The 15,069-nt window shown below is 36.6% G+C and overlaps 1 protein-coding gene across 1 annotated transcript in view; it reads left to right on the top strand.

The window, feature by feature from the left end:
• Nucleotides 1-15,069, top strand: part of LOC149578096 (beta-adaptin-like protein C) — a 115,820-nt gene that overhangs the window by 49,477 nt on the left and 51,274 nt on the right. Inside the window, exons 3-4 of the mRNA XM_089827497.1 lie at nt 11,975-12,088; nt 12,207-12,457. Of these exons, the coding sequence (XP_089683623.1) occupies nt 11,975-12,088; nt 12,207-12,457 (365 nt within the window). The remainder of the gene's footprint in view (nt 1-11,974; nt 12,089-12,206; nt 12,458-15,069) is intronic.

Below are 15,069 nucleotides of genomic sequence, written 5' to 3'. Positions count from 1 at the left end.
GAAGCCTCATGTACTGCTGTCTATATTCAAAACAAAAGTCCTCACTCCCACCATAGAGATAAAACTCCTGAAGAAGTCTTTTTTAAGGTTAAACCAAATATAAGCCATCTTAAGATATTTGGGTGCCCAGTATACATACATGTTCCAAAAGAAAAGAGAACTAGGTTAGAACTCTCCGAGAGGAAAGGTATTTTTGTCGGGTTTAGTGAAACATCTAAAGCATATAGAGTTTCATACCTGGTCAGAAAAACATTGAACTTAGTAGGGATATAATATTTGAAGAAGATTTAACATTCAAAAGAGCCCTTAGTTCTGAAGATCCTACACATATACGTAGTTCTGAAGAAAATCATGAATGTGGGTTTCAGAGGGAGAACATTGAAGAAATTGAAGATGAAATTCAAAATCTTAATCTTGAGGAAATTCAAAATCCTAAGAAAAGACCACTTTGGGCTATTAAGACTGTAGAGGAACCACAAGACTTCGCTGCACCATCTGGAACCTTCAGAGAAAGCAAAAGACCCAAAAGATTTTCTAGTTATGTAGCAAACATGAGTGATCTATCTAAATCAGAACCAACCAATGTGTCAGATGCTATTAAACATACAACTTGGAAGGATGCTATGATGGAAGAATACCAATCCATTATTAAGAATGATGTTTGGGAAATTGTTCCAAGGCCTGAAGGAAAATTTGTTGTTTCTTCTAAGTGGATATTTAAAATCAAGCATGTTGTTGATGGTAGCATTGAAAACTATAAAGCCAGATTCATAGCCAGATGATTCTCTCAGGAGAGAATTAATTATGAAGGAACCTTTGCTCCAGTTGCCAAATACACCTCTGTAAGAGTAGTCCTAGCTATTGCAGCATCGAAGGGATGGAAAGTACATTAGATGGATGTGAAAACAACATTTCTGAATGGAAAGATTACAAAAGAGGTTTATTTGAAACAACCTGAAGGTTTTGAAACTCATAACCCTTTTTTCATTGTTTGCAAGCTCAAGAAAGCTCTTTATGGGCTTAAACAAGCTCCAAGGGCATAGTATGAAAGAATTGATAAGTATCTCTCCAGTTTAGGATTTTCCAAGAATGAGGCTGATCCAAATCTCTAATATAAAAAGGATAAAGATGATATGATAACTTTGATACTATAAGTTGATGATTTACTAATAACAAGTGATGATCATCTTATAGATCAATGCAAGAAAGATCTAATCAAAGAATTTGAAATGAAAGGTTTAGGACTCTTTCATTACATCCTAGGACTGGAAGTATGATAGAACTCTGACAACATCATACTTAATCAAGTAAAATATACATTAGACATCTTGAAGAGATTTGGAATGTGGAACTGTAGACCTTTGTCTTCTCCTATGGAGACTAATCTACACAAACTTAAGGAAGCAGCAACAAAATCACCCTCCATAGATTCTACTCTTTACAAACAGATGATTGGGTCTCTTATGTACTTGGTAAATACAAGACCTGATATTCCCATTTATTCTCATGAGAGATGGATTCATGTTGAATCGCTACTCATGAAACATGGGTCAATGAGTTTGACTCAAAATCACATAGTTAAATCCCTGATAGCAATATCACAATTTGACTTGTTGTGGAAATTATCTCCTACTTATCAATTGATGAGCTTAAGGGGCTTTCTAATGAATGGTTCATAAGGCACAACACTTGGTGAAGGTTTTGCAAATGGGGTTGCAAGCTTTGTGTTTAACCATGGAGGGAACTCCATAGTTAAGCGCGCTCAGGCTGGAGTAGTTCTGGGATGGGTGACCCGTTGGGAAGTCTTGGTGCTTCACCCCTGTGAGCATCACCTAGATCCAATGAGTGCTAAGTGTCCCATTTATTCTCATGAGAGATGGATTCATGTTGAATCACTACTCATGAAACATGGGTCAATGAGTTTGACTCAAAATCACACGGTTAAATCCTGATAGCAATATCACAATTTGCTATGCTGTTAATGCTTTAAGTTAGTTTATGTGTGAGCCAAAGGAGATTCACCTAGTTACAGTTAAACACATTATGAGATTCACTTGGACTTGCATGGGTTCACAGACTCAGATTGGGCTGGAAGTGTTACTGACAGGAAAAGTACTTCAGGATGTTGTTTCAGTTTAGACTTAGTGATGATATCGTGGATATGTAGAAAGCAAGCATCAATAGCATAGAGTTCCACAGAAGTTGAATACATTGCAGCAACAATGTCCTCTTGGGAAGTAGTTTGGCTTAGAAAGTTACTTATGAGATTATTTGGTCAACCCATGAATTGTACTATTATTCACTTTGATAATTAGAGTTTCATCAAGCTTTTTGTGAATCTAATTTTTCATGACAGGTCCAAGCATATTGAAATTCCTTACCATTATGTAAGAGATATGGTAGACAGGAATATTGTAAAATTAGAATACCTTTGCACTATAGATTAGACAATAAATATTCTTACCAAACCTCTCTTGAGTGAAGATAGATCACTTTAGAAAAGGACTTGGTATGGTTGAATTATAATACATTTGTAATCTTTAATTATTAATGAGATAATTTTGAGTTAAAATTATTATTGTCAGGCTATTGACTGTTTTGGGATTCACCATTTGTATTCTTTATCTGAGAGGTGACGATCTCTGAGATAATGAACACTTGTATAAAAGATATTATGAGAGATGACGATCTTTAAGATAATGTACTAAATAGTAGAGAACTACTGTCAGATCTGGATGAGTTCAAGATCACATTGTGATGTAGATAGTTCTATGCCTATGAGTCACAACTTGGATAAAGGAAGAATTTAATAATTCTCCAAATTTTATCGCGTGTACTGGTAGATCTTAACTCATGATCATATTGTGATATAGGCCTGCCAGTACCTATGAGTCACAACTTGGATAAAGGATGAATTTAATCATTCTCTGGATTTTATCCTGTATATTGTGTTCCATGCAATACTGTAATCACAAGTATAAGTGAAAGTCATATGACATAGTATCATGTGTTCAATGATACCACATGATTAGAAGATTCAGTTAGATATAGAGTATCAATCTATGCTTGTTCATCTTAATTGATGGTGCTAGATATGTTATCTCTCAGTATGATTATCAAGTTAAGAGGGAGTGTTAATTCTATAACTCTGACATCATATTGGTTAGATTCTACAGATCGCAATCCTTTGTGAACTCTAAATGTCGTTAGTTTAACTAACTATTAGTGAACAAATGGAGACGCCGATCTTGGCATAATTATGTCTTATGGAGGGCCAACTTAGAAAGGGTCATGTCCTTTGTGAGGACATGTCCCTTGGGATTACTATAAAGGAAGGTAAGAATGTGGATAGAGGATGCACAGATACAATTAAGTCTTCTCCTCTAGCATTATTGCCTTATGCGATTTATTAGTAGGGATAAAAATATTTATAGAATAATTATTATACTTCAAGTAACGCTTCATATATAGGTCTGTATATTCACGACCATCTTCAGCAATCAGAAAGGCATTATATCAGTTCGATTTAGAGAAGAATTTGCAGAAACTTTACACAAGGTTGAACAATGACGGGGGTACTTAGGGTATCGATACAGTTACGGATATGACTATTTTTCATAATAAGTGATAGGGGTACTTCGGTATGTCAAACTTTATTTTTAATTATACTTTTACGTTTAAAGAAAATCTGAAATTATGAGTCATGATAATGGATTTTCAAAACTAGAACTGTGATAAAGTTTGCATATGTACCTGTACCAGTACTTAGGGTACTAGTACAGGTACGGTTATGACTATTTTTCATAATAAGTGATAGGGGTACTTCGGTATGTCAAACTTTATTTTTAATTATACTTTTATATTTAAAGAAAATCTGAAATTATTAGTCATGATAATGGATTTTCAAAACTAGAACTGTGATAAAGTTTGCATATGTAATGTATTGTTTCCAGTTTCTGATTTACTATATGTTTGTAAGAATAATATATGATAAATGATTAGATGCATAATAGAGAAGTCAAACTTTAAAAATGAACAAGAAGATCATAAATCATATGACACTGACATATTGCAAATGATAAACGTCTGACTGATTAGGTATTGAATTAAGCTTGATAAACAAAAAGCTGATACACAGAGAAAAAATCGGAAAAAAAATCAGCAATCTTAATCAAGGTCCTTAGCTATGATGCTTTGCAACAAGTACCCAATGCTTAGGATATGTGTATCTGGTACTTGGGTATGTGGGTACGAATACCCATGCTGTAAAGATTCTGCTAATTCTTTGCTCGTTGGATCAGACTTTTAGTTCAGTTTGAATGGCTGAGAATGGTCTTCTACCTATTAAAAATATTCAGACTGTTTGATGAAGTTATAATTATCTTGAATGCAGATCCAATGCTCTCTTATCAATCTGATAATATAGAATATCTCAGACTTATTGTTCGCTGGAAGTAGGATGCTTATAGGAGCAGACTGTTGTGTATTGTGTCCCATAAACTGCATTCACAACTGAATATATATCCTATCTAGAGGGTATGTCCCTCGAGGGACATAACCCTTAACTTAGCATTAATCATAAGTCTTCCTAAGTCGGCGATTTCAAGGGACTCAGATTAGTATTTAACAAACTAAGCGGCGATTTCAAGGGACTCAGATTAGTATTTAACAAACTAAGTATTATAATGCTAAGTTTCTGGAATAGATTGTGTAGAGATTTTTCATCAACGTTTCGAATGACATTGTTTGACACCTCTTGCTCTCTCTTCCTGATGATGGATCACGTAGTGTGATTCGAAACATTGATGAAAAATCTCTACACAATCTATTCCAGAAACTTAGCATTATAAATCATGGATTGTGGAAATCTGATTGCATTAAACTAAGTATTAGTTTAGTCAAACACAAAACAATGACATCTCTTGGAAATCGCCAGCACCCATAGGAGAGGCATAAATATGTATTAATTGCCAATCATTGGATATATTATCTATAAGAGAAGGTACGGTCTGTACTGTAAGACTTGTAGGGTTATCATGGTTAGAATTTTAACACATGCAACCTTGATATATATATACAATTATGTGAGATATAATGTAGACGGAGATATAATGAGTGGGTTGGGAAGATGTGGAATAAACTCAACTTAAACCTTCCAATATCTCCTCCTCAAAGTCACACACAAAAGCTTTATATAGAATTTAAATAAACAGCAAAGAACACAAGGCTGGATGCAACAAATTAGTAGTTGTAATTATTTCACTTCACATATAAAGCAACCAACATGCCCGGCTGTGAGGCTTTTTGATTTGCAGCCATATACAAAAGAAATCATAAATCCAGAGTCCAAGCTCACATCTCTCTATCTTCTACTACTCTTCTACCTCTTCTCATCGTCTAATCGTGCTTTCCTACATCTAACCAAGCTTCTTATATAGCCAGCTAAGCCGGAAGTCGGCTAGTCATGCATTTAATTTCAATTTAGGTCTAGTCTTGGAAGAGTGAATCAAAACTCAAGCAAAGGGAAAAATAAGATCACATGTACTTAAGGATAGGTTCTCATGGGAGATAGTAGTCGGCTCCCAACTGCATGAGACACCATATAATCAATAGGAATCCGTGCCAATTGAAACAACATGCTTCACTGGAAGGAAACTGCAGGAAACAGAGACCGTGAAGAACAAAACTCGAGAAATACAAAACATTAGAACTCGCACACTTAGGACAAGGATCTAAGATAGGTCCTTGACATGATACTAACTGCGCACAACATGAAACTAAAAGCAATAACGACTACTTCGTAAAAACAGACTAGCATAGAAGACAAGAATTATTGTTTGGTTGATGCAAGATTGGTTAAAGACCCAAGATGCTCCTGCATCAAATGCATATATAGATATATATCTAAAATACTATTAGGAGAAATTAATGTGATAATGATTCAAAGATATAATATGAATATATATATTATATATAACAATATTCATGTAGTTACATAATCAATTGTTATTATATTAATTACATAATAACGAATAGACATGGCCAATGAAGGGACATATCTCTCCTTGCCTTATCCTTAATATAAATGTGCGAGAGGTTGTGCATTTGGAAAACATAGATGTCAAATAACGCGAGTAAAATTTATTTTATATGATGATGACAAGTTAATGCAAGCATGCATGTCAATGGGCAAGTTGGTCACAAAAGTATTTTTGTGATGGCTTTTGAATTATATTCTATTACGCCCTCATAATCTTGTTAAACATATCTGAAATTTCAATAAGAATTCCAAAAAGAATTCATGCTTATGCAATATTTAGAATAAGACAAAATACAATGAAGTCACTCTGAAGTTTGATGTACTCTATGTGCGTGTCAAGTCCAGTTTCAATAAGAGTTTGTGTAAAGTGTTGTGTATGTACTTGGACAGATGCAAAGAAGTATATAAAGTTCTGAAAAGTTTTTTAGTAGTTCAACAAAGGAGTTAGAGATGCAACCGAGATGATTTGATCAATAACAACCTATAATGGCATCGTTGCATAATTCTCTTCACATGCATCGTGGAGGCGATCATCTTCAAATGCATCTTGTTAGCACAAAGAAGGATGATGAGGTTGCCCTACCTTTGGCATCAACGGTGCAAAATGAAGTACTCGTAGAAGAAGTTGGAGGAGGAATTAACAAAGAGGAAGCACAAGAAATCTGTTCAACTCTTGTGCTGTTTGATATTTTGGCACTCCATCAATTGAAACTGTTTCCAGAGGATTCCTCTAACAATCATTGCAATTCCAACATGAAATGCAACGAAAGTCCTGCCCCTGTGGAATTCACAATTGCCTGTAGCAAGTCGTGAGAGAAATGCAAAGCACAATGAATCTTCAAATGGAAAGTGCGAGATCTGGGAAGGCAAATCCTCTACAAAACAATTTGCATACAGTCAAAATATCTATTGCGGTTGGAGGACTGAGATAGGTGAGCAAAACAATGTTGTCTTTTGCCAAAATTGGTAGCAAACACAAGTTTTGCCAAATTATCCTGTCAATAAGCTAAAATATGGGGACATCGTCAACATGATCAATGTCCATGTCAATGTTAATGATCATGCGTGGTTTTTGAAACTTTAGGTGAAAGATCTGGCAATGGCAAGGTGTCATGACACAAATTCCTTGTTTGTTTGGGGAAAATATCCACATCCCTACAAGTTCGTAGGGAAAAATGTATTCATAGATTTTTGTCGAAAATCTGGAGTGTATTGTCATTTGATAGTTAGGGAATGGACACAAAATGTTTTAAAATATGTTTTGTTTATACACATTTTCTAAGCTATATATCTTCAACATTCAGTTGGTTCAAGTCAAGTATCATCAAAACGTCTTTATCTCAAAAGCCATTTTAAGATTTGATGCATATAGAACCTTATTGGAGCAACTTGTATTAAGGATGCTGATGTACAAATAACTATTTATTATCATTAAGTATTACATTTATATACTCATTGTAGTTTCTCTCTTATTTGTAATATACTTACTATAAGACCTATTTGCCTTGATCTTTCTATTTTTCTTCGGGGACTTTTGTAGGAAAATGAAGATTGATATCATATTTAGAGGGAGTGTGACACTTCATTAGAGATAATTTTGGACGTGGAGCTTAGAAGATTGATATCAAATTTAGAGGGAGTCTAATAGTTTATCATAAGAAATCTTGGACGAAAAAGATCAATAGATTGATATCTGCTTAATGATATCTTCTCCAGGAGGGAGAATTTCGAGGTGAAATTTCTTGTAATGCTTTCTTCTTTATGACAGAGAAGTTCAAGGTAAAATGCCTTGTTTATGTGTTGCATTCTTCTTTGGTAGAAGTTTGAGGTGAAAGCCCTTGGTTCCACCCTCTACGTTGAGGCATAGTGGATGTCATGTGAGTTACTACATGACTTTGTGGTTAGTAGAGTAAGGTGACGATCTTACGATAGTCTAACCTTCTATCATGATGGATATCATATGGTTGATGTCTAAGCAGATCATGATAGATTATAACTTGTAAATCAATATTAATTGAGAGATAGATATCATCTAATCAATATCTACGTGTTGTATTGTATAGATATTTGTCATGCTGGATTAACATCCTTAAACAAACCACAAATATAATGTTCCTATTGTAAGTATCATTGAGGATACGTGTGTGTTGGGTTGATACTTTGCAACCGATAGTTTGTACAAATTTAGTCGCAAAATAGGATGCCTAGCCACGTGTGAGACAAAGTCTCTTTTACCTTAAATGGAAGACTCCCCCTTCTCACCGTTCCTTGGATCAGCTCAAGGTAAGCAAGAAGTTGAGATATTTTGTAAGGGACATTACCAATATAATTTCCTCTTATCTTTTAGGAGAGAATCCACTTTACTCGTGGAGCGAGTAATGGGCAAGATTAAATCTCTAAACTACACTTCTATCTAATAGTTGGAAATGGTGATACCGATAAACCAACACCAACTCAAAGGCTGATTGAAAGCATATTGGTCTGGCTTTAAATCCTGTTTTAATCTATTCTATAATAATAACCTCTATCATTAGGGCACAAAAACTTGAGATTGAGGGAAAATTAACTATTTTTTGGTGATTTTGAGATGACAATATTAGTTACAGTCAAAGTTTCTAGTCTATGTATCACTACAATCACTCTCACTCAAAGCTTTGGTTGCGATTGTTTCTTTACTCACTATGCTCTATTATTTAAACATATAATACAACATGAATCAAAGACAATAGGCACAAATTACAGTCAAAGCTTCTTATTTGTGTTGTTACAATCGCTTCTAGTCAAAACTTAGAATCCAATTGCTTCTTGTTATTTATTTTTCTTCCAAATTGGTACTACACAATCAAAGTTATGCTTGCACAAGCTTGGCAGAGCTTTCTTGAATACAAGATAAAGAAGATTTTTACAATGAGGGGGGCACTCCTTATATAGGGAAAAGAAGTGAGAGAGGAGAAAAAGGTGGGAGGAACTCAACCACTTTGACCTAGTCAAACTAGGTAATGAGAATTATTGGATTACATTTCCTGAGAACATGCAATTCATCTTCTGCAATTACAACAATATGAAGAAAAGTTAGAATTGTTGAACCAATCCTATAGATTGTCAACAAAAGCCTTTGTACTTGGTGACATAAACGTGGATGATCGCTGGATTGGAAGTCCCTATATTCTATGCTATTGCACTCTCTTTGATGAATTGCCATTTATTATTTGAAAACTCAATGTAATCAAGCTTTTCGTCGTTCCATAGTTGTCAATTCTTCTTTGTCAGATTCGTACATTTTAGAGTTTTGTCTGGATGTAAACTTGGAACTTTCTTATCAACATCTTCAAATGATTCTTCTCTTCTTTTTGTTTTTACAAATCAAAGTGCTTTGGCACATTCCCACACGAACTCAGGTTGTAGGCCAGCCATTGGGAAAGTGGAGACCAAATGAATTATTGCTTCTTTGGATTCGAACCACGTCTTCTTGATGGGATGTCTTTATTCTTTGATGAAATTTTGAAATATCTTGAAGAGTGCGTAGCAACATGAAGATGAAAACATCTTACAATGAGATCAGATCCTTGACAACTTTAGGATTTGAGTTACAATGAGGATCCATGAGAAATGGGCGTTCGAAGCATGGATTTGATACTTATTGAACACTTTTGAAGGTTGGGAATGAATGGAACAGCTTGCCTTTTAGGCAAAAATGGCCAAAATCAGGTTTAGGATGATGGAATACATGTGAGCAAATATAGGGCTTTGTTAAGAAAGGTCAAAAATGCAAGTTGGAAGCATTGGGTATGTGTAAGATGAGAGTTTGGCTGCTCTAAAATGTGAGTTTTCACTCAAATTGGGTTCTCTAGATGTCATTGCATGTGGTAAAAACTCCTTATTTTACATGATGTAAAACATGCAATCGGGTTTAGAGAATGCGATTACATGTATGGGAAAGTGGAAAATGAATGAGTTTGGAAAATGGATGAAGTATGGGAGGTGGAAACATGGAAATGCATTTGCATTCTTGGGTGAAAAACTTCAACTTTTCTCGGAAAACAAATTTAAAACTAGCAACAAACAAGAAATAAAGGCTAAAACAAAACAAAACAAAAACTTGCCTCTTGTTTTTGACTCAAGCTTACAAACTTCAAAACCTCTCTTTACATGCAATTTCGTTTTTTGAGTTGGAGAACTTTTGCATTTGCAACAACAAGAAGATTTCAGACGTATTTAAAAACTAAATGCAAAAAACTAGGGCTGCATTTAAACAAATGGACACAAATGAGCCAAAGAATGCAATATTTTAGCAAAACAAGTAAGAAGTGCAAAAAAAGTTGAATCCTTACACTCACTTGGAAATCAATGAGCCAAAAATGGAGGAAAGAGAAGTTTGGATGAACAAGTCTTTTCCAAAATCAGGTTCTCCTAGTGCATTTGCAAATTGTGGTCTGTAAGGCTCTTCGCATGTTAGTGCCACCTTGAATGAAGCGAATTGGGGTCTTGAGATGCAAACGCATGAGGAGAAAAATGGAGGTAAATACCTTAGATACCGATTCGTCCTGGGAGGCAGAGGCTTCTGCATCGGAGGTGGACGGATGCGGGATGCGTCCGGAAGCCCTGCGGATGTCGGCAGGAAGCCCGCCGCAGGCTCCTGGATGCGTTTGGATGTCTCTGGCTTCCGGACGCATCCAGGAGCCTGCGGCGGGCTTCCTGCCAGCATCCGCAGGGCTTCCGGGAGCATTCGCGGGCCTGCCCAGGCATTAAAGTAAATAAAGAACTATTAAAAATGTTTTCTATGACTGTCTAGCAAACAGGTCTCGATAACAGAGCAAGCATACAGGTCAATAATAAAAACAATTATTATATCCGATTTGAAATCTGTACTAGGAGACCATCGATATTGGAGAATCTGGCAGATTTGGTGCTGTTCCAGATTAGCACCTGTGTATTGAGAAGACTGTCTAGCAAACAGGTCCCGATAATAATATCATTTGTTATAATATATTTCTTTGCATATATTATATATATATATATATACACACACACACACGTTTCCTCCGGCATCCGCATCCAAAAAAACTAAAAATCCCCGCATCTCATATCCGCTTCCGGAATCCGCTTCAGAATCCACATCCGAATCGGTAACTTAGGTAAATACACATAGCATGCATTTTAAGCCAAATTGCACACTCCAAGAGGCACTGCATGTAGCCTTTTTGAAGTCCAAAAGGAAAAAACATGGACTTGGAGAGCATTTGCTGTTGAAATTTGAGGTTTCCATTGATTATAGTGAAACCCAAGGCTGCTGTAAATGCCCAGGACTTTCTATAGGAGTGCTATACCATTTGGACAGCATATCTGGGGTGCCTTACTTGTCTGATGACTGCCGCACAGGTCTGTAATTTCATCAAGGGCGCTATTAACAGATCGAGACACATAATCACTGCACTGTACAACATTGCAGAAGATATAAGATTGCCTTACGAGCAGTAAGGGTGCTGTACCAGCTGTAAGGGTGCCATACCAGTGAATATAGGTTCATACCAGTTCAAAGGCTTAGGAAGGAACAATTAGGTGCATGCATTGAGATTTTCATGCCAAAGGGACAGTTGGTTATTCTCACCTACATGGTCATTTGACCTGGATTGATTTGTGCTCATAAATTAACAACATTTCTTGCGAGAAGATTTTAATCAATAATATATTGTGAGAGCGATTAATAGATCTTTAGTATGTCTTTATTCCCTTTCAGAATAAGGCCTTTAATAAGTGTGGTTTGAATCTTTAGTTTACTTCAGAAACACAAGTTTATGGTTGATGAATCTGCAATTCACATTACACATGCACGTTTGTGGTTTAAACATCTACTGTGGTCTTATTGTACTTAGCTGTTTATAACTATCAGATATGTGATATAATGACATTTGAAATAACTCTTATGGTTTGCAGGATTCCCAAGATCCTAACCCCTTGATTCGTGCTCTAGCTGTGCGGACAATGGGTTGTATTAGAGTTGACAAAATCACAGAATATTTATGTGATCCGCTTCAAAGGTGCCTCAAGGTAGCGTCCAGTTCTGGTGAAAATCTTTTGAGCAAATTAATGCACCTACTACTATATTTGTTTTGTTTATTTGACGTTTCTGTAAGTTGATTTATTAGTTTCGGTTTTCAACATTTAGGATGATGATCCCTACGTGCGAAAGACAGCAGCCATATGTGTTGCTAAGCTTTATGATATAAATGCTGAACTGGTTGAAGATAGAGGATTTTTAGAGACTCTCAAGGATTTGATTTCTGATAGCAATCCAATGGTTGTAGCGAATGCTGTAGCAGCGCTGGCAGAGATTCAAGAACATAGTAGCAGAATGATATTTGAAATTACAAGTCACACACTATTTAAACTCTTGGCAGCTCTCAATGAGTGTACTGAGTAAGTTTCTTTAGAAAACTTGGATTTTTAAATTCTTTGTTTGAAGTCTTTTTTGGGAAGTTTTTCTGTAAAGTAATGAAAAGCAACTTATGGGTCCATGGAAAGATCCGAAGTCAGGATCACTGTTGTAGAATACAGGAAATCTAATCTCTTAACATTTCATCATAGCAAATGGGAATTGTCTTGACATTTGTAACATACTGAACATATTCTAAAAAGAGAACTCTCTCTGCAGATGTTATTTAGTATATTTTTGACCAGGGGCAAAGGCAATAGTAGCATCAGGGACAAAGGTGGAGGTACTACTAGTTTTAACTCCCCTTGTAGCATAAAGTGGGAATGGGCCAATCTTTATAGCCATTTAAGATTATGATGTTGCTTTCACTTGGTCTACTTAAAGTAGGCTGGTTCAGGTCTGGCATACCTGTTCATATGATGGATGAAACTCCAGGCAAATCTGTAGGAGAATCCACCACTTCTGTTATTGAGGATTTTATTGTCTTTGCTTGCTCAGTTAATATTTTATTGCAGTTGAAAGCATTGTTGTAATGTCCCACTTTTTTATTACCTTAAATTTTGCCTGCAAAGAGTTAGAGTATCATTGTTTGGTGATTAATATGGGTTCACATCTGGTCTGATTACTATTATGAGAACTTCCGATCTCCTTCTAAAAGAGGGGTTAATTTTTTATCAAGGCAAGAAGAGATACAAAAGGGAGAGCTCAGCAAAGAGCTCTATCCTGATTAACAAGGTCATCAATTTCATGAGATAATTTGGGGGGTAATTGCGCCCTATACATAACATTCCAATCTTGCACATGATCAGAAGCCCATTTAGCCAAGCAATCCTCAACTCCATGCCACTCCCGAGGGATGCAAGTAAAACAAACAGATTCCAGAGTTCTACAAAAGAGAAGAGTTTGATTAACAACTGAATCCAGATGCTACCTAACATCCGCAAGCACCTGCGAAGTAAGCAAGTTCACCACCACTTGGGAATCAGACTCATAGATAATCCTACACCATCCCCTCAAACAACACTATTCCTCATGTAAAATGGCCAATACCTCCATAAAATTGTTAGTATGACAACCCTAATGCACCGAGAAAAGAAATTGAACATCACTAGAACTACAACGAGCCACTCCCCCAATGATAGTAGGACTTGTATTCCCCTGAGAAGAACCATCAGTGTTGACTTTTAGAACTCTAGGAGGAGGAAGAGACCAATGCCCCTTACGATTCACTCGTCGCTTCATCTACCGCCTATGTTGTCTAGGCAAACCATGCAACCATTGACCAATAGCCTCCGGGACCCCTCCTTGAAGATGAAAATTGAGGTGATTACAGATGGTAATGTCACTAGGATCCATACCCTCACCTAATACACACTTAACTCGAATTGTCTCAAGCAAAGAGTGAGAAATCTTCCACCAGAGTTGTATAGCTCCAGTCCGAACATTTTGAAAGATTCTCCTATTCCTCTCTAACCAAATATGCCAAAGAATAAATGAAGGACTAGCAACCCACACAGCCTGAAGAGGAAAGGCTTTAGTGGGGGCACTCCCCAAGGGATCCAAGAAAGCAAACAAGGAGGAAGCATGCTTACAAGGACAACCCCAAGCATTCCACCAATGGTGCCAAATCTGGGTAGAATAGGAATAATGGAAGAAAAGGTGGGAGACAGACTCCTCTCCATTACCGCACAACACACAGAATGAGGGGCTCTGAAATCCATGTTTACAAAGATTATCCTAAGTAAGACACTAGTGAGCCACCAACTACATGAAGAAATTACATTTGGACCAGGAAAATTTATTCCAAACAGGTTTCCACCAAAGCACCATATCATCTCCAAATAATTGTCTAGTAATCTCCTTGTACCCAATAGAAACAAAGTATATACCAGATGGAACACTAGCCCAAGCCAAAACATCCGGCCCCGACAAGAGCAACAATCTCTAGAAGCCAAAATCCTTGAGACTTCTAGGCGGTCCTCTTCTGAGCCCCCAGGTGGCCAATTTGAAGAGTCTTTCCATCTATAGCCAACAATAAGGCCCAAGTGATAAGGGGCCTTATAATGGACCACCTTATCCCATCCAGCGGCAAGAAAACAATCACAAAGAATCTGAAAATGAGGGTACATAGACAAGATAGGAGGGTTACCATCCCAAGCATTAGACCAAAACAAAGCCTCAGAGCCTACTTTACATATTTAAAAAGACCTCTCTTAACTAATTGAGCACCATTCTTAAGAGTCTACCATACCATAGAGCCGTGACTTTCCAAAGGAAGCGAGGAAGTAGAACGCAGATCAGCTCCCTTGAAGTACTTCTGAGTGATTATACAGGCCCAAAGTTGATTTTGTCCAGAGGACCAACCCCAATAAAGTCTAGCAGCCAAAGCTTGACCACTTAAGATAGTAGATTGCAACCCAAGACCGCTCTCTTTCTTAGGCCGAGAAAGAGTCTCCCAGCTGATTAAACTCCATTTAGAATTACGCAAATTACCACTCCAAAGAAAATGACGAGAAAGAGCATCAAACTCCTTGAGAAAGCTCACAGGAGCAGCTTGAACCATGCTCCTATTAATAGGAAGAGCCTAAATAATAAG

This window comes from Cupressus sempervirens, chromosome 1 (genome assembly GCF_028749045.1).
Source record: "Cupressus sempervirens isolate cs-2001-9-10 chromosome 1, ASM2874904v1, whole genome shotgun sequence".
NCBI lineage: Eukaryota > Viridiplantae > Streptophyta > Pinopsida > Cupressales > Cupressaceae > Cupressus > Cupressus sempervirens.
The sequence above is the reverse complement of the archived record's forward strand: the minus strand, read 5'-3'. Positions and strand labels throughout refer to the sequence as shown.